Genomic DNA, 20,683 nt, shown 5'->3' on the forward strand with positions numbered 1-20,683 from the left:
CTTTTGGGATAATTATTGTTGTACCAACCTTCTGTGATATGAAGTGATACTCTTTTAATATTGAGAAAATCTAAAATCCCTTCTGAATTGCTGTTGTAAAAATATTATTGATCAGAGATGACAGATGGCATTTGAAACTATATGATGCTCCTGAATTGAAGAAAGAGAGATCTGAGAGCATTCTTTGTTGTCTGTAAAATGCTTAAAGGAATTTAAGGGGAGAGGCTCATGAGGACTTTTAAATTATGAACAGTATAGGGGCTTGGGAGTGACTGTATTGAATAGAACTATTCAAATGAATAGATGTGTAGATACTGTGATAGGGTAATCATGAATATGACAGAAGAAACTTCTTTTTAGTTTCTGTATATATTGTCATTTATTCCACTAGTATCATGTCTTCGAATTGTAAATAAATATCCATATTTTTCTTTTCTTTTCTTTTTTGTGAGGAAGATCAGCCCTGAGCTAACATCCACGCCAATCCTCCTCTTTTTGCTGAGGAAGACTGGCCCTGGGCTAACATCTGTGCCCATCTTCCTCTGCTTTATGTGGGACGCCACCACAGCATGGCCTGACAAGTGGTGCATCGGTGCGTGCCCGGGATCCAAACCCAGGCCAGCAGCAGCAGAGCACGTGCACTTAATCGCTACGCCATGGGGCCGGCCCATCCATATTTTTCTTAAAAGTTATGGCTTTTCTTTTTGTATCATGTACATTAATTTCTGTCCGTATCTCTCATCGGCCTCTGTCTCTTTTGGAATGGAGGGTTTGAAGTGGCACCTGATTCTACTATGTTGACTTAGTGAGGAAGCTTGCCATTTTCCTACAGAAGTCATTACCTTGAAGTAATAAGCAATTTTTGCTTATAAAGTAGCAGCCTGCTGATTTTTAATATAAAAAAATTGACTAGTTTTCTAGCTCTTGTTAAATAACATTTATATATTGCTGTTAGTATTGTAGATCTCTAGTTTTTTAAAAACTGCACAGTCGTTAGCTTGGTTTATTTCCATTAGTATTCCATTAGTATTCCTTTATAATATTATAAAAGTCCTTATTGATAAAATTTTTATTTCTATCTCATTTGGATCTGTACACTCTGAGCTAGGTAGGAAAGGAGATGTGTTGGGGTATGTTATGACCTCAGAAATCTCAGTGTCTGAACTTAATAAAAGTTCTACATTCGGTTTCCTCAGACAGGAGTCAGGGTCAAATGAGGGAATCAGGGGGGCTGGCCAGCTTTCTGGGTAGATCCTTCACAAAATGATGTTTCAAGGATTGAGCTATCCTTCAGGTGGTGACTCAGGGATTCCTGGCTTCTGTCTTATGGTTCCTCTGTTCCTCCTGCTACCTTAGTGTCCTATGTTAGATGCTCTGCCAGTTGGCAAGTAAAGAGAGAGTGGGCTGCGAATCTTTCAGGAGATTCTAGGGGCCAACCTTAGAAGTAGGTATATCATTTCTGCCCACATTACATAAACTGGAGCCCTGTGACTAGTTCAGGCCAAAGTGCAAGGGAGGCTGGGAAGTGTAGTTTTCATTGTACCAAGGAAGTAAAAATGGGAGTGAAGAGTGTCTAGTCCTCTGCTGTGGGCAATATTGTCTCCATTTTTACACATGAGAAACAGGTTTTAACTTTACTCACATTCACATACCGAAAAATAATACAGATTCAGGCCTCTTATCCTAGAAGTCTGATACTCAGTCTAGTATTTATTTGATTTATGGCTGCTCATCAACTCCAGACCTTGTCCTGGAACTGACATACTTGAACAGAGTTTAGAATTTGTTGGAGGTAAACTTTTCTACAACCACTGTGACTCCTGTGGCAGTTTACGGAGTAATTTATTTAATATTTTCTTTTTTCTATCTTTTTTCCCCTAGGTGTACTTATTAGCCTTTTAGAAAATATCCTTCAGGTTATAGGTGGTGTATCGTTTCTCTCTATATTCTTATGGCTTTTCTATGACTACATAGCCACCTTTTATTCTGAGCTACATTAAGATGCGCATCAGCATTGATTTGGATTACCAAAAGCATGCTAGGTATGAAGTAGAGTTTAATAAATATCATCTGTTGTTCAGATTATACCTCTCACTTCGCCATTTGAGATTAAATTTATTCCACATTACTCAATTATATTTTTATTCTATTCTTTCAGTTTTTGAATAGAAAAATATTTTTTCTAGAAAATGTTATTAGTTCTCCTTTTTGTTACATGACTTTTTATATGACTTGCAGATTTCGTTGAAGGGATTTTTGCTTTAACAAGAACTTAAGTGCAAGATTTCTTCTTCCATAAGCTGTGAACATGTATTATTGACCTTGAAAAACTCAACTGGGAAGTGTCTAGTGCTCTCAGATTGCTCTGTTCCCTTCTCCCTTCCCAAAGGGAAGAAAAATCATGGGAAGTTGGTTTCTCTGTACCTTTAATATGAACTGCTTTCCCTAACATAAGGAACACTTGTTCTAACAGTTACTTAGATCACCTAAAGATGTTAGTTCTTTATCATGTCCAGCATACCGCTAATTTATAGCCCAAGTATTCTCTACCTTCTATTGTAATTAAAGTTCCTTTTTGTTTTGAAGTTTGCTTGGCCCCTCTTTTCGTGGAGAGGTAAGTGATAGGTTACATTCTTTGTACATTTGAATAGTGGGTTTTGCATGAGGAGTAGGGTTTTGCTTTTTCTTCATGATAGCTTCCTTGCTGAACTTGCTGTCCATTTTCCTAACCTTATGCATTTTTCTCTACCCCTTTATGTCCCTAGGCTCTCACTTTGGTCTGCTACTTCCCTTCATATGTCCCTCATAGAAAATATATTATGGTCCGATTTATTCTGACTTTGTCTCATCCTAAATTGGGTAAAGAGGGTGTAACAACACCTTCATATTCAATTGTTCTAATTCTTTTTGCTTGTTCTCTTTGCATGTTGCCTGATTCAAGAATTTGCAAGTTCCCTTTGGTGAGAGAAACCTACTATTCAAATGCACAGTAGGTGGGACCTGTGACCTAAGGGAAAGGTTTAAACCCTCAGCTATACCCTTATGGAATGCCTGAGTCCTTGCTCTCCTTGCCTTAGCTGTCTTCCAGTTCCAGAATGTCATAATATTCTTTTAAAATGTCCAGTAAATAACAGTAGAATGTATGTGTATAACAAATGATATTTTGGCTACTTGTACTGAAAGGTTTTCTAGATTTTAAGTGGTATTTACTTTCTCTTAAGTTGGTTTTTTTTTCACTTGTTAAAATTATGGAGATTTAGAGTGGAGAGTAAAGCTGTCTTTAGTGACCTATGTTGTGTATCCTGAAATAGAGTTTTGTATGATTATTTACGTCTTAAAGCTTTTTTAGCTTGCTCTCAGTACTAAGCTTTTCTTTATTTGTTCGTGTTCGGATTTCCATTTTAAATTTCTGAAATTTTTACTTCTGAAAAGTTTTAAAGCAATTTGCTTTAAATGATATTGCTGCTTAAATTTTTTGTAGAGTCTAGGTCAATCCATTCTGTATTTTCTGATACATATTTTTTCAGTGCTATTGAACTGCTTTAGTAAGAAAGATTGTGGTCATTGAAAAGTTATTTCAATAATTTAGTGGAGTATAACACCAGGTTGGCTTTATTATCTGAGACACTGCCGACAATCTGAACATAAGTGAAAAAAGCCATTGAATAGCCAAGGTAAATGTCATAAAATACACTGAAATCAATACATTTAGCTTAAATGCAAGAGGTTCAGTTTTTCAGTAAGATCCTATTCATACTTACTCTTTATTTTTTAAAAAATTTATTTTTTTCTGTTACAAAAACAGTACATGCCTATGATGTAGAAAGAGATGGTAAATTGATAAAAAGGAAAAATACGAGGTAATGGGCTGTATTCCCATCAGCCAAAGGCAATCACTGTAAATTTTGTTGTATTTCCTTCTAATCTTTTCTATTCATATTTTCTCCTCATGGTTGTAATTATACTGTATGTACAATTTTACATCATGTTACTTTTGCTTCACATATTAACATAGAGCATTTTTCTCTAATTGTATTTTTGTAACCATTATTATTAACTGCTACATAGACTCTAAAGCTAATAAACTTTTATATCTGTCTTCCAAGCCCATTTTAGAAAGGCATAGTACAGCAGTTGCAGGCAGATTGCAAGTCATTTTGCTGATATAGACATACCAACTAACAGCAAAGGGAAAGACTGAAAATTGAGACCAGAACTTAAAGTATAGTAGATGGGAACCACATGGTGTGGAATCAAACTGGGTATGAAGCACTGACTGTTGAAGAAAATTGTGCAACTCTGCTTCTAGGTTTTACTTTGAATTCGTGATCTCAGACCTTAGATGGCCACTCCGTGCTGCCTCGTAGTCTTTGCATGCTTCACTTCTCAGACAGCTTTTTCAACCCAAATCCTATCTCAGATTTATGCATGCCTGCTTCAACCTTGCTCTAAGCTCTTGGAACCGGAGCCCATCGGTCTCATCTTCATACTACCAAACCCACAACCTTAGTTACACGTGCAACCCCCACTTTGTGTATTTAAATGTTATATATTTAATTTTGGCCTGTGGAGGAAGTGTCTGTCAGGGCCCAGTTCCTGCATTTGTGCTCTGTACCCCATTCCTTCTACCCTTCACCCAGACTTTGCTTCCTTGGCTGTTTCCTCTCTTCTGTGTCATTAATTTCTTCATTTCTCTTGAATTATTCCTATTAGCGCATACTTTAAAAAAAAAAAATCTCCTGTTAAAAAGAATAACAACAACAAATAAAGAAGAGTCACAACCTTGCCTCCTTTCCTCCTTATAAAACAAGCCCCTCCCATATCCATTCCTTAGTTTTTGGCCTATTTCCCTGTTTTTCTTTTTAGCCAAATCTGTTACATGCATTGTCTCCATAAACTCTACTTTCTCACTTCCTTGTTAATTATTTAGCCTTCTACCATGTTTTATTTTCTCCTTAAGTGATCTTATTAATTCCTGTGGATTTAAATACCACAGTTATGTAATGACCCCAAGTTATCTCTGAGCTCTAGATCCTAATATACCAGTTGCCCTCTTGATATTTTGACTTGATGCCTCATTGGTACTTAAAAACAGCATGTTTAAATTCTTGGTTTATTTCTGCTCTACACCATCATAGAAAATGTACCACCATCTTCCTCAAATCAGAAATGTAGATATCATCCTTCATTTCTTACTTTTTTTACTCCCTACCTTTAGTCCATCAGCAAGACCTGTTGATTTGATATCCAGAAAATATCTCCTTGCTATTCTTGCCTCCCTCGAATTCACGGAGCAGCAAAAGAGATCATAAAATGTGTTGAATTATTTCTCTCTCCAGCTTTGAGACCATTATTTTAGCATAAAACTTAAACTCCATACCATGACCCAGCAGGCTTTGCATGATCTGTTCCCTTCTTAGCTCTTTGGCCTCCCTCATGTGTTTCTCCTTGCACATGGTGCTGCTGCCTTACTGGCCTTTTGCTTACTGCAGTGTTCTGTGTCCTTTCATGCCTTTGTGCTTTTGGACATGCTCTTTTGTGCCTGGACTGCTTTTCCCCTCCATTCTTCTCATCCTTTAGGTTTTCTGGGTAAATGTTGTCTCAGAGAGGTTTTCCTAACCTATTACCTAAGGCTCCTCTCTCTCATTCTCACCACTTGTTTGGTTCTTTTGCATGGTGTCCAATTTATGATTTTTTTGTCATTTTTTTAATTGGTTAAATTCTTCTGGGCTCCATAAATGTCTGATGAATGAATGAATGGATGGATGGATGGATAGATGAGTAACAGACTAGAAGTGGCCCTAAGAGCACCGAGCATCCTTAAATTTCAACTTTGAACAATAATTGTTACTAATGAAGATGACCTGAGTTGTCCAGTAAGAAGTGTAATAAATGTAATCTATTTTAGAAAAATGGCTTCACAGAATAAGATTAAACAAGCTTGAGTATAGTTAAAAAGAAAATGGGTCCTAGAAAATGTAAGGGTCTTAAAATATTTCATTATTATAGGGCTCCAAATGTAACCTAAGTTTTCCTGTTTCTTTCACTGATTATTATTTCTCAAAGGTAGGCAACTAAGTTTAGTCTTTATAAATGAGTTATTGCTTAACTTCTTCTAAATGTTATGCACTCGATTCTCATCATTCGTGGATTCTATATTTGTGATTTGCCTACATGGTAAAATTTATTGTAGCCCCAAAAGCCGTACTTGTGGTGCTTTTGAGTTTGTTTATAGACATATGCAGAGTGGCGAAAAATTTAAGTGGCCCATTTTCCCAGCTGAGGCCTTCTTGTGTCACCTCTCATATTGTAAACAAGTGTCCTTTTCATGGTTTACTTAACGCCACATTTTTCACATTTTTGCTTTTTGTTGGTGACTTCGCTATTGAAAATGGCCCTAAGCATAGTGCTGAAGTGCCGTCTAGTGTTCCTAAGTGCAGGAAAGCTCTGATGTGCCTTATGAAGAAAATTTACTAGAAATATTCACAGAACTCAGGAAAATACTATACTTATAATTACAGTTATTAGGTAAGCTCTATTCAGGCATGAGTTATAGTACTGTGATCCGTGAATTTAATGTTAATGAATCAACACTGTATATTAAATAAGATACCTTTAGATAGAAACACACATAAAACAAGGTTACATATTGAGTGGTTGATGAAAATGTTGTGACCAGAGGCTTGCAGGAATCTAACCCTGTATTTCCCCTAGGAGCAATGGTTCAGTGTTCGCAGCAACTTTATAGAACATTACCGCGAATAATGAGAATCGACTGTAAGTTAAAATTCTGGACTTCAGTTGAAATTTCAGGAAGTGCCTCCTTACCCATGTTAATTCGAGTTTAGGGACTTTTTGGATGGGATATATATTTTATTTTAAAACCCTTAAACTAAGAGGAGAACTGAATTCATTTTGGTTCAGTGATCCTTTTTGAGCACTTACTATATGCCAGTAACTCTACTAATTTTGAAGTATACAAAAACAGGTAAGTCATAAAATCTTCACTCCCAGAATCTTTCAGTTAGGGAACTATTTCATTTTAACCCAACTGGTCTGATACCAACTGCAGTTCAATTTTGACACTAACTACCTTCCATAGTCTTCCATAAGACTAGTCTTCCATAAGAATGCCCAGGCTTCAGATGCCAGCTACAAGTTCTTGGGATCCCTAAGCCACCCGTACTTCTGACACCTGGCTACTGGCTACAAATTAGGGCATGCTTAAGACTGCCCCCCCACCCCCATAGGTTCAATAATTTGCTAGAATGACTAGAACTCAGGAAAGTGCTATAATTATGATTACAGCTTTATTATAAAGGTTGCACACAGGGTGAGGTTTGGGAAGGAACAGAGTTTCCATGCCCTCTCCCTGTGGAGTCAGGGCGTGTTACCTCCAGGCACATCAGTGTGTTGACCAACCAGGAAGCTCCTCTGAGCTTTGATGTTCAGAGATTTTATGGAGCTTCATTATGAAAATATGATTTTAAATCATTGGCCATGTGATTGAATTTAATCTCCAGCCCCCCCTCCCCTTCCTGGAGGTCAGGGGGCTGAAAGTCCCAACTCTAATCACATGGTTGATATTTCTGGTGACCAGCCTTCATCCTGAGGCTATGTGGAGATCCACCATGAGTCCCCTCATTAGCATAACAAAGACACCCTCCTATCACTGAGGAAATTCCCAGGGGTTTTGAAGCTCTGTGCCTAGAACTGGGGACAATGACCAGATATATTCTTTATTATACCACAGAGAGACTGCTTTATAAACAGTAAAAGGTAGATTAGGAGTTTGCCAGATAGGGGCATAGGTGTTTACAAGTAGACAGAAAAATATATGCAAAAACGCCAAGGGATGAAAATTTGTGGAATAAAATGTTCTTTAGTGGGTACAATGTCATGTTCAAAAAGGGGAATAGTTGAAGGTGAGTCTGGTGAAGTAAACAGTAGTCAGATCATGAAAGGCTGTGGAAACAGGAGGTCACAAACCCTATGCACATTTGGGCCTTGTAATGTGTGTTTTAACTTTAATGGAAATTTTCAAACCTATGCAAAGAGTGGACAGAATAATATAATGAATATAATAAGCACCTGTGTACTCATCACAATTAATAGCTGGTGGCAAACTTGTTTCGTCTGTGCTGCTCTTCATCTCTCTTTCCGCCAACATATTATTCTGTAGCAAATATTATTTCATTCTTAGATATTTCGGGGTATATTTCTAAAATGTATGAGCTTTTAAAAAATTACTATAATCCCATTATTACAGCTAAAAAATTTTAACAGTTATTTCTTAACATCATCAAATATCTAGTCATTACTCAAATTGCCAGTTATTCAGTGTTTTTAAAAACAACAAATCAGGGGCTGGCCTTGTGGCATCATGGTTAAGTTTGGCGCATTCCGCTTCAGCGGCCTGGGTTCGGATCCCAGGCACGGACCTGCACCACTCGTCAGCCACGCTGTGGCGGCGACCCACATATAAAGTAGAGGAAGATTGTTACAGATGTTAGCCCAGGGCAAATCTTCCTCAGCAAAACAAACAAACAAAAAACCCAAAAAATGCCCCCAGTACATCAGTTGCTAACATTTTTTAAAAATTGGGATATTTCACTTTAAAAGTTACTCTTCAATTTTTGTAATTGAAAAATTGGAAGGTCTATCAGTACTAGGTATATGTTTCTCTTTTATAACAACAGGACTTTGGTCCAAGTCCTTGCCTAGCTGCCTTACTCACTTCTTTACCCTGTAAGGAGTCTTAGAAAGGATTTAAACAGACATATATCTTGATAAGATTTGCATTATGGAAAAACAACTAAAGATGGAATCAGAATGCATTTAGGAAAGTGTCCAGGGGAAGGCAAGGAGACCAGTTAGAGAGTTTGGCCACAGTCAGAACTAGAGAGGAAGATATGCTAAACTAAGGTCTCAACTCAGATCCCTGCAAGGGAGCAGACAGGTTTAGAATTTTAAGAGTTAAAGAATAGAATTAATGATAACATGTGGAGAGGGCATGTTAAAGATAAAACCTGAATATCAAATTTAGGTGGCTGGTAGATAGGAAGTTCAAGTGAGACAGGAAATTGAAAATGAGCAGGTGGGTGCTTGGGAGGGAATAAATGATTTGTTGGGATGGTTTAACTGTGATGGAGGTGAATACATTCGGTTATTGTTGGAGCCCTAACCGAAGAGGGATAGAGAGAGCCAAGAGTAAAGAGTTTTGTAAATATAGTGATTTCCTATAACTCTTATACACATAAAATTTGAGAATTCTCTAGCAAAATTAAAGGAGGCAAAGAAAGGAAAGGAAAGCAAAGACTACTTGTAGTGTTGAGGGCATTCAAAGGACTCTCTTTTTAAGACAAATGTCAATTCCTTCTGTGTAAGTGAAGTATGGTTGGAGAATTCTAATGTGCTCCTGCCAGCTTGCCTGCAGAGTTCACTCCATTTACTTTTAATAGTAAGCCGATATGATCTTAATATATATTAATACATTGTCAGTTGTAAGAAATATACCTAGACAGCATTGCAGGGTCTGGCATCTAGTAAGTGCTTGGTAAGTGTTTGCTGGATTTGAATCTAAACCCTTTTAACGCTTAAGCAGTGGTATCTGTTTCAGATTAGAGTTTTTCACCTTATACTTCCCTGCAGTGTCTTCACAAATAGGAAACTCAATAAACATTTGTAGAATAGATGAATAATTCTGGTGATTTATAATTGCTTTATATAAAAGGATTCCTTTTTTCTTAGTTTGAGGTGGTATCAACATCCTACAGAAGAGGAGTTAAGAATTCTTGCAGGAAAGCAGCAAAGAGGGAAAAGCAAAAAAGATAGGTAAGTTACATTGTTGAGCTTATAAAGTGTTAAATATTTGACACAATTTATGTAAATATATTTTTATACTTTGGTTAAAGGAGCATTTTCTGATTATGCCATGAACAGTGGATAAATTTGAGATCAAAACCCATGATCTAAAATAATATTGAATCACCCTTTAATAAAATCCAATATATATTATTTTACTTTAATTATTTTACTTAAGAGTGGGTAACTGTATTCTTTGTGTTCAAATTATGAAAACAATATAGCCATCATATTAAAATTTAGTGGAGGGTTGATGGGGGAGAAACCCATAACCCATGTCTTTACCCTGCAACTCATTTAAAGATACTGGTTGATTTGGGTTCTTTTCCAGGTTTTGCTACCACTCACTATTATGATATTGGGCAAATTCACCTGCTTTTGATCTGTTTCCTCATTTTTTAAATACAAGGGGTGGACAGTATAACTTCTTAGGTCCCATTCAGCTGCTGAATAGTATATCAATGTTTAAAATTTATGAAGAAAACTGCCTGCTAATAAACCTCACTGAATGGACCACAGCAGCTTTATCTGTGAAATGGAAGGACCAAACATAGTAATTTTGAAGGATCCTTCAAGCTTTAAAATTTTATATGTCTATTTCAATTGAATTCTCAAGAAAAGTGCATGTTGATTAGTCTCTTTGAATGGGCCTTAATTTCCTCAGCTGGAGAGGACTACTTAGGACCTGAAACTTTGATTCTCATATATTATAAAATGTCAATGACAACAAATTGTCACCGAATTTCTCATATATATCATAAAAGTTATATTAACCTGGGCTAATACATTTGTAGGTGCTAAAAAATTCTTTAAACATTAGTAATTATTTGGCCTCAAATTGGAAATTTGAGAAGATTTTTTCTGATCTTACTTCCATTCTGTTTTTCACTTACGATTACAAATACACCTTGAAGCTCATTGGAATGTTGTCTTAACCTGCCTTCTCTGTATTCCAATAGTTATGTTCTTTAATGAAATATTCCTGCTTATTATTATAATTTCCAAAGCACTTTTACACAGTTTTACATAGTCCACACAACAACCTTGAACATTAGCTATTAATTTAATTTATATTTTACTAATGAGTAAGCTGTTGATCAAAGATGTTAAATGAGTTGCCCAAGTTCTCATAACTATTAAGAGTCAGGCTTTAATCCAGGTTAGTTTTTAGTTTCTACGTTTCTTTTTAACTATTCCACCTTTGCCTGTTCATAGCGACTGTGTTCAACATTTGTAAAATTTAGCTATGTAGTACAATATTTATTTTACAACTATTTGAATTCTTACTATATGCCTTGCAGTCAATAATTTCGTTATTTTTACAATAATTTTTGTATGTTGAAAGTGCTTTCTTTACATTTATGAAAAGATGCACTAACGGCACTGTCTTGTTCCTAGTAGCAGTAATTATTTTTTGATTTATTGACATGAATTCATATTTTTACTGAGGTTTTCAGAGTTTATATTTATTCAAGAATAAATGGAAAATTATTTGTTGGTATTTTAATTAATATTATTGAAACTTAGTTTATTACTTTCTGTATGTGTTTGGTTGTCTTTAAAAATTAAATCTGGGAATGATACACGTGCACCTGAAGAGTTATGTTGTTTTCCTCCATTCATGATTCTTGGTGAAAGCAAATACGAGTTAGCCTTTCATGTTTCTGAATTTCTCATACACATAAATCTTACTATTTTCCTTCAACTTTGGCTTGTTTATAGCTACAGATCTGTTTATATGTATGTATGTGTATATGTGTATAATTTCAAAGAGAAATGCATTTGCTTCATTTGCTTTTACTCTTGTGCCTAAAGAAAGAGATGTTAGACTGTCTTTAAATCTACAGGAGAGAGAGAAAGAGAAATGGGGTTAAATACTACACTAGCAATCCAGATTTTGTTCCTGTCACTAATTTAGGTAACTCTTTCCCTGATAATCTGTATATTCACATAATAATTTACCTCCACATTTTGTAGTCTTCTTTTTAAAAACTATTTTTGAGTACCTTACCTCCTTTTTGATGAAATATTAGAAATTCTGCTTCTTTTTCACTGAAATTTAAAACCTCATTTGTAATTAGTTTGATAGAAGCACTTGGATAACAGTATAGGTAACTTGTTTTTTGTGTCACTTGTCTGATTTTTATAGGAAATATAATGGTCACATTGAAAGTAAGCCACTAACCATTCCAAAGGATATTGACCTCCATCTAGAAACAAAGTCAGTTACAGAAGTGGATACTTTAGGTAAGGGAAATCCTGGTAAAGTAAATCTCAGTTTTATATTATGTTAGTGAAACTACTTTCGTTTTATCTATCTATTGTGGCTAGATTTTTTTGTTTGTTTTTCTAATCATTAAGTCCATTATACAGAATATGAAATCTTTCTAAGAGCTTAGAAGCTCAAAATGACTTCATTTGAATTGAATTTGTCTTTCTATTCACCTGCCTAACTTGTAGTAAGCATTATTTTTCCCATTTTTCAGAAGAGACTGACTTATACAAGTTTGCTACACGTTTTCTCTTTCTGTTGAAATCATGGTCAGTTTTCATTATTTCAAATTCTAGACTTTTTGCCGTCTATACCAGTATACTTCTTTTATAATGTGCCTTGCAGAAATGCATTTCTGTATTTGTATTGAATTGCCTATATTTACAATAATTCAACTTTATGCTCACATTTGGTAGAAAGGAAAACATTTTTAGAATAATGAACTGGATTAAGACTCATAAAACTTGATTCAAGATTCGCTTTTACCCATTGGTTATCTCTGAATAAGTCATCCAGTTTTTTCCCTGTATGCCGATGTTTATAATTATATAATAACTGTAATGATTTTAGATTTAAATGAAGTTTATATGAAATTATTTGAATCCTAGAAGAGGAAGGCACCTAAGGTGATATTATTTAAAACACTGGTTTTCAAACCCAGCTGTAAATCAGACTCACCTGAGCAGCTCTTTAAAAATTCCCTGTACTTACCCTTGGAGATTCAGTAAGTCTAGAGTGGGTTCTGGGAATTTGTATTTTTAAAAATGGTCCAAGTGGTTCTGGTTTTTGACCAGGTTTGAGAACTAATGGTTTACATGATAAGTGAGGAATTAAAGTAACACATTAAAAAAAATAATTTTGGTAATGTTGTATAAAGTATTATTATGTACTTTGGCCCTTCTTGGGTTAAATCACACCACCCCAGAGAAACCTTAATAGATTCGTCTAGCAACTTGTGTAGAATTATTTTATGATACAAGGTGCCTTCAATATATTTGAAAGTTGATTCTAAATCTACAAAGATTGTATATGTGTGTGTGTAGAAAGGGTGTCCTAGAACCCAAAAATGTTAGTGAGGAACTATATAAATCAATTGTCTAGTGTCATTAAGAGTGTTAAGACTGGTTATGTCATATTCTTTTTTTCTTTGTAACTATTTTTCATGCAAAATTTAGAACATTTAAAAGCACTTTGACATTTTTTTGTGTGTGTGTGTGAGGAAGATCAGCCCTGAGCTAACATCCGATGCCAATCCTCCTCTTTTTTGCTGAGGAAGATTGGCCCTGGGCTAACATCTGTGCCCATCTTCCTCTGCTTTATATGGGACGCTGCCACAGCATGGCTTGACAAGCAGTGGGGTCGGTGCGTGCCCGGGATCCAAACCGGCAAACCCTGGGCCTCTGAAGCGGAGCGCATGTACTTAACCGCTGTGCCACCAGGCTGGCCCCACACTTTGACTTTTTGATTAGTTGTCACATTTGTTTTACTAATCCTATATGTATGCTTACTTGTATAAAATGTTCGTAGACGTGTAAATACAAGAATATACACACACTCTCTGATTTCCAGTACAGATTTTTGTCATTTTTACTAATAACTAATGTTTATTGAATAATTATCAGCTAATTGACTTTAATAATAGCTTAAAATTGAGTATTTATCAGACATTATTATAAGTGCTTTACTTGTATTAACTCGCTCGTCCTCACAATTCTATGAGGTATGTAACTATTATCAACCTTTTTTTTCTTAAACTCATTAGATAGAGGAGTTAAATAACTTGGCCAGGGTTATACACTGAATGTAGTGAGAGAGAAAGAGAGCCGGTGAGAACTAGGCTATTTTAATGGACTTAAAAAATTGAAATTAGAGTAATGTGGCTTCAGCACACAGCTTATTCAATATTTTGTTTTTACTTGTACCATTTTGAGAACTAATTGCAAATGGTACTAGTTTAACAACTGGCCACGTAATATCCAGAGCATTTCAGATAATCAGAATAATAGGAAGATGTTTTATGTTTATATTTATGTAATCATTTGTGAATGCATGCTGTGTATATGTGTTTAGGTAAAGGTAGAGAGTTTTCTACCTGAACTTTAGATACTCTCAGGAGCTTAATGCAGACCACTGGGTTTAATGAACTCCAAGTCTTCTTTTGATTCCAATATTCTATTAAAAGGCACATATGTAATTATATTATTGAATACAAAAGAAGAATATAATATGATACTTGGGTTAAATATATAGCCAAGAATATTTATAATTTGTGCTTTTGTTGAATGTGTGTATTACTGATATCCCAATAACTATCTTGAAAGTCTGTCTCAATTTGTATTAGCTATTTATTATAAAAACCTCTTAAAGAACATAAGAACATTTGAATGTCACTTGGCTGTAAGTTTGCTGTAAGTTCCCTGGAGGAAGCCTGTGTAAGTATGGGCAGGCTTGGAGGATTGGAATGCTTACTTCAATTGTTGTTAATAAAAATTGAAAACTTTTAGATAAACGGATGTTTGTCTATTTGTTCTATCCGTTTCCCTGTCCTCCTTCTAGAAAGGCTCAACTGGGTGTTTTAGAGGGGGAGGGGTGACTAGAGGGTTGGAATCCTGCAAGGACTTTAGGGTAAATCTTTCTGACTGATGTTTAGAAGGTTTGGGTCTATCACAAAAAAAGCTAAAGCAGTTAAAATAACTTGAAGCAAATTAGGACTTAAATTAACTTGAAGCAAACAAAAAATTTACCCCATCGTAAAAGGATTTGGAATTTTTGCTGTCACCTCATAGGGATGTAAGTCTGATTAGTTTGTTTTGATATTTTAATTGTCTTACTTTGAGTGGTATTTTTTTTTAAATACTTTTTCTGTAAATGTGTGATTTAAAAATATCCTCTTAGGTATTACATTTTACAACTAAAATTTTTCCAAACCAACGTAGATCATTTTATTATGTGCCAGTGAGAACCTAGGAATTGATGTTTATGTCCGTGATTTATTTCCACATTTTTAGGAGGCCTTCTACAAAATGATGTTGATATTTTGGACTACACTGTGGCAGAAGTAAACCAGGATATCTGAAATGAAAAGGGAGATGGAATCATATTTACTTTCCGAGAAAGCTAATTTTAATGTAACCTTTAAGGATGAAATAGTTTGTTGAAGTGGTATGGTTTTATGGAAAATCAACAGGAATTTTGTCAGCTTTTCTTGCAGAAGCAGAAGAGAGAATAAAAAGTATATTTAATTTATTATTTTAATCTGCAGTAATTCACAAAATTACTGATCCTCCATTAGTGTGGTTAATAACTATAACAAAGTTTAACTCTCTTCACAGAAATGAGTATCAGTAAATCTGTAGTACTCTACATTAAGTTGTCTTTTAAAGTTAAGGTATCATAGCTCAGATTCTTAAAAAAAATTTTGATTAATAATTTCTGTAAAAAATAACTAATCAGCTAAGAAAATACCAACTCATTTTGCAATCATATTTTTAACAATGATCTAAAATAATTTTTGGTAATCATTTCAGGTTTATTTTAATTACTTAATTTATGAAGTATTAAAATTGAGTGTTGGATGCCAACATTCTTGACCTATTTCCTGCATTTGTAGATTCTCATATTTGCAAACTTTACATTGCAAATCACAAATAGAATAAAGTCTAGCATGTTTAAAGTTAATTATAGATAAATCCTCCTAAGCTGTTTATGAAAGTTTAAGTAAAACTTTCTTTTTTAAAAACCTTTATTTTTCAGCATTGCATTACTTTCCAGAATACCAGTGGCTGGTGGATTTCACAGTGGCTGCTACAGTTGTGTATCTAGTAACTGAAGTCTACTACAATTTTATGAAGCCCACACAGGAAATGAATATCAGCTTAGTCTGGTGCCTACTTGTTTTGTCTTTTGCAATGTATCCTTCAAAACATCATTAATATTAATTTATGAATTTGTTTTCCTGTTGCAGCTAACGCCGTTAAATATCATCTCTGATTTGAAAAAGATTTTAGATTATTAGAGAAATTTTCTTTGTTGAAATCCTCTTTATTTAATTGAAAAAAATTTCAAAATAGAGGTAAATAGTTTAAAAAGTGAACTACAAGAAAAGATGCCAGTTCCCTGCCTTTGCTTTTCTGTGTCTCAGGTCACAGAGGAGCCATTTTTCCTCTTTTAGGTATTTCTTTTGGAATTTCCTTCCATATCTTCAAATATTATATGATGATGGTACCTCTTTAATTTTAGATATTATTGCACCCTTCTCCCCTTTCCTTTTCCTTCCCTTCTTCTATTCTTTCAGAATAGTAAGGAGATAGCTTTTTTATTAAATCAGTAGTCATTTTAGTTATGCCTATGTGTTACTGCCCAGCATGGGGCCTTCTGCTCGCTGCAAGACATGCCAATAGTCAAGAGGCAAGGTGGTAGGAGAAAAAGGACTTTATTATTACAGCTTGCTAGCAAGAGGGAAGATGGCCGACTCATGTCCAAAAGAACCATCGTAAGGGGGCATGAAATCTTACAGCAGTTTTATAGCCCATTGTGTTATTGGGGAGGGGGTTAGGAATGTTGACCTTCTGGTGTTACAGACTGGGAATGCCACACCAGATCTTTCAGTTTTCACTGATGATGACTATCAGCATAGGTTCTCTGTTCGGGGGTCATCACATTCCTAAGGAACTCAGAAAAACAAAGTTATCATCTTATCGAAGCTGGGAGGTACATGCGCAAGCAGGGGTCGTAAAACCTACAGAGCAGTTAGATCTCCTGGAGGGTGCATATCCAGCTGGGTTAGTTTGTCAGACGTCATTCAAAGTTACAACAGAGTTTTTCTTTTCTACAACATGGCTTCCCTCATGTCAACCTTGTCTTGAGCCAGTATCATATGGAAATAGTATTTATAATAAGCTAAGCATTATAGTGTCTTGTTACCTTCCTTGAACAATTTTTTATTCTTATAATATAGAAGCTAAACTCTGCTACAGAATTCCAAACCTCAGTGGTTCAGATATATCATTTCTATTTTGTTTTCCAATGGAAATATCCTCCTGGAGGCTTCAGTTCTCTAACTTTCTGCCTAGCTGTTTTCCTGGCAATTTCTTCCCTGTCTTCCTAAGAAGTCCCTGTGCCTCTTTTTGGATCACATCACTCCTCTTCCTTGGTTTACTCTCCTTTTGGCAGAGTCCATTCTTCCATAGTGTCCTTACAAAAGGTGGTACTTTGTTTTTGGAATCTTGCATAGCTAAAGTTATCTTAATTTTTCCCCCATACTCAATTGATAGTTTGGCTCAGTACAAATTCTAAGAAAGAAATAGTTTTTCCTCAGAGTTTTGAAGGCTCTTGAGACATTGGATGCCCTCTTACTTTTAGCGTATGCCTTCCCTTCCCGCTGGTTACATACACCCTGTAGAGGCTTTTCCTGTTTATCCTTTTGGTATTCCGAAGTTTCATTATGAATTATGTTAAGTTCTAGATTTAGCATTTAAATCTGGAAACTTATTTCCTTTACTACTGAGCAATGTTTTTGTTTTCTTTTTTCTTATTTTTATTAAAATTAAACATTCTCTTCTCCATTTCCACCTCTCCAGAGGCAACTTCTTCCAGGTCCTTTCTGTTTGACATTTACATCCGTATTCCATATGCATAAAAAGCCACTGCTTGATTTTAGTTTTAGGCTTTAACTATTGTCCTTTCACTCTGGAAATGAGGACTTAGCACATCTGCCTGGGCTGTCACCTACCGCTGATCATTTCCCATTCACCTCATCTTTCGAATATAGTATGTCATTTTTTAGAAGAATATTGAGTGTTTATGTTATGATCTTGTGGACACTATTCTCAGATGAATACTTCAGTTTTCATTTGCCTTGTTTACTTTGTGCATATCATTAATTGGGTGTGTAAATCTCTCAGTATGTTCAGAAGCATCAGGTGGTATGTCAGTTTGATCTTTCTAGTGAGAGTTCTTCTGGAGCCCTCAGATAGGCCCTGGTTTGGATTAATAAACCTTCCCAACTGATGTACAGCTATCCTCCTGGAAGCGCCAATTATCTTCTTAGGGATTCTCTCTGCACCTCTTGAATTGGAGCTTTTTTTCTTATGTTCCACGTCACCCTCTTACTTGGTTTACTTTCTCATGTTACTGGAGTGTATTCTCCAGTATTATCTTCAGAAAAGTTGCATGGGAAGTGCATTTTTTTGTGACCTTGCACGCCTGAAAATATTTTTATTCTACCTGAAAATTAGTTGATTCTTTGAGAATGAAATTCCAAGTTTAAATTCATTTTCTTGATAATTTTGAAGGCATTATTTTATTGTCTTTGAAGTCCATTTTTGCTCTTTAAGTATTCCAGTTGCCGCTATAATTTCTGATTTTTTGTATGTCATATTTTTTTCTCTGTGGAATTTTTAACATCTTTTCTTTAGCCACTTATGTGTTGAAATTTTATGATGATGTGCCTTGTTGAGGATCTGTTTTTATCCATTGTGCTGGGACTTTACCATTCTGGAAACTCATGTTCTTGACTTCTGGAAAATTTTCTTGAATTATTTTATTTGTGATTTCCTCTTCTCCATTTTCTCTGTTTCTGGAATGCTTATTGTTCAGATATTGGATCTCCTAGACTGGTTCTCTAAGACTCTCATCTTCTTTCTCTCATATATACGTTTATGTTTATATTTTTGTATTTTTAACTTTCTGGGAGATTTTCTCAACCTTTCAAACCTGAGTTTTTTGTTTTTAATTTCTGCTATAATTTAATTTTTAACTTTAAATGTTTTTAATTTTCAAGAGCTATTTTTCTTCTGTTTCTCTCCCACTGTGGAACCCTACTTGGTTTATGATTATGTTATCTTCTTGTGTCTATTTGAGATATTGATAGATTTTGTAAAAGTTTTCTCTCTGCCAAGTATCTTTTTACTCTAAGTTGATTTTTGTTTGGTTGTTTGATTTGGTTGCTGTCTTTCATGTTAATATTTTTCTTAGAGAGATCTGGTGGTCCATATTTGCCAGTTCATATTTAAGTGTGAGGCACTAAAAGGCTGAATGGAAGCTCTGAGTGTGTGGTGAGGCAAGTTGTTGAATCATCTGGATAGGCCAGAGATATCTTTTCTACCCTCTAAAGAACTCTCCAGACTTCTTTCAGGTGGGGACAGTTTGAACTGGTTACTTTTAAAGGTATTTCTTTTTAGTGGTACTTATTTTTAATACCTCCTGTCACCCCTGACACACACATTTACACTTGCACGGCAGTGTGGAGAATTACATGGCATCTGACCAGTTCCTTATCCTTTCTGGGAGTTCTGCAACAAAATTAGATTGCACCTTGGCTTTCTCATTGAGCTTCCTCATTCTGTTTAGTCATTTACCACTTAATCTACCTGCTTTTTAGCTTCCAAAATTTTACTGCTTTTTCTCTTCTCATTCACTGTATTTATTACTTAAAAACAAATTCCTTTACCGTTATTTTGGTGGGGATTAGGGAGAGGCCAAAAGTCAGTCACTGTGCTCAATCTGCTATTTTTATCCAGAAGTTTTATATTGTCTCTTTTTTTGATTCTGTTTTCTGTCTTATTTTTCAAGAACTCTTGTTAGTGAGATGTTTGATTTCTTTGAATGAATCTTCATTTTTCTTATCTCTCCTTTTCCATTTATTTTATACTATTTTCTTGATTTTTCTCTTAATTTTCTGTTTTAGCCCTCTGTTGAATTTTTTATATCAACTGTTATTTTTTTAATTTTTAAGACTTTTTTCCTTTGAGTGTTCCATTTTCATAGCATTCTTGTGTCATGAATGTGTAATATCTTTTTATTTCTAAGGATATTAATATCTTTTAAGTTTTAATTTGAACCTTGCATTGTTTACTTACTGAGTCTCCCTCCTCCTGTTTTTATTTTAATCACAGTCATGTTAAAGATTGTCATCAAATGTCTTGTGATCTTTGAGGATCTGTTTATGTTCAAGAAGGAGGCATTAAAAAATTGGAAGTTTTGTGCAAGTGGCTGGAGCTTGTTGATCGGTACGCCTTTTAGTGGATGATTGAGTGGAGACCTGGCAGTATCCTTGGGAGAACCTCCGAATATCAGTGTCTGCAGGTTGTTGGGCCTATCGTTTGCTCAGAAGAGTTGTCCGTTCTCGCATCTGTGGGGTATAAGTCTGACAGCCAGTGTTGTGGGAGGTGATTGGGAAAGAAGGCTCAGAGACTCAGCATTCACTGTGCAGGCATTAATTTAAATGCGTTGTCTGTGGTCTCCGCCCAGCTCTTATTTTTAGCTCTTCATTGTCACACTTAAGTTTTTCATGGTACTTTCAAGCCCAGTCTTTTCTGGCTTAATATCTTCAGATATTACTTCTGGGTTCTGCCAGAGCTGGGGAAGGGCCATCACCTAATGTGTATGATTAGGCAAGACAGAAGGTCTAGGAATTCTGATTACTACTAATATAGACATTCAACCAATCATCCTATTTTCATCCATTCTGCAATTCTGCCTTCAGAGGTATCTGCTGTCTCCAATTCCTGACTTTTCCAGGACATTTTATGAATGAATTGGCTTTCT

The 20,683-nt window shown here is 35.3% G+C and overlaps 1 protein-coding gene across 5 annotated transcripts in view; it reads left to right on the top strand.

Moving 5' to 3' along the window:
- The window catches only part of TMEM161B (transmembrane protein 161B), a 69,253-nt gene that overhangs the window by 22,277 nt on the left and 26,293 nt on the right, over window positions 1–20,683 (top strand). For 4 of the 5 annotated variants that reach the window (XM_004420383.3, XM_087430073.1, XM_087430075.1 and 1 more), the window contains 3 exons: window positions 9,751–9,834; window positions 12,014–12,111; window positions 15,890–16,046. In XM_004420383.3, coding sequence (XP_004420440.2) covers window positions 9,751–9,834; window positions 12,014–12,111; window positions 15,890–16,046 — 339 coding nt within the window. Of the gene's footprint in view, window positions 1–9,750; window positions 9,835–12,013; window positions 12,112–15,889; window positions 16,047–20,683 lie in introns of those variants that run through there. The other variant, XM_087430076.1, reaches the window with a different exon arrangement.

The sequence above is a fragment of the Ceratotherium simum genome, chromosome 4 (genome assembly GCF_057802395.1).
Source record: "Ceratotherium simum simum isolate JZ-2026a chromosome 4, ASM5780239v1, whole genome shotgun sequence".
Lineage (NCBI taxonomy): Eukaryota > Metazoa > Chordata > Mammalia > Perissodactyla > Rhinocerotidae > Ceratotherium > Ceratotherium simum.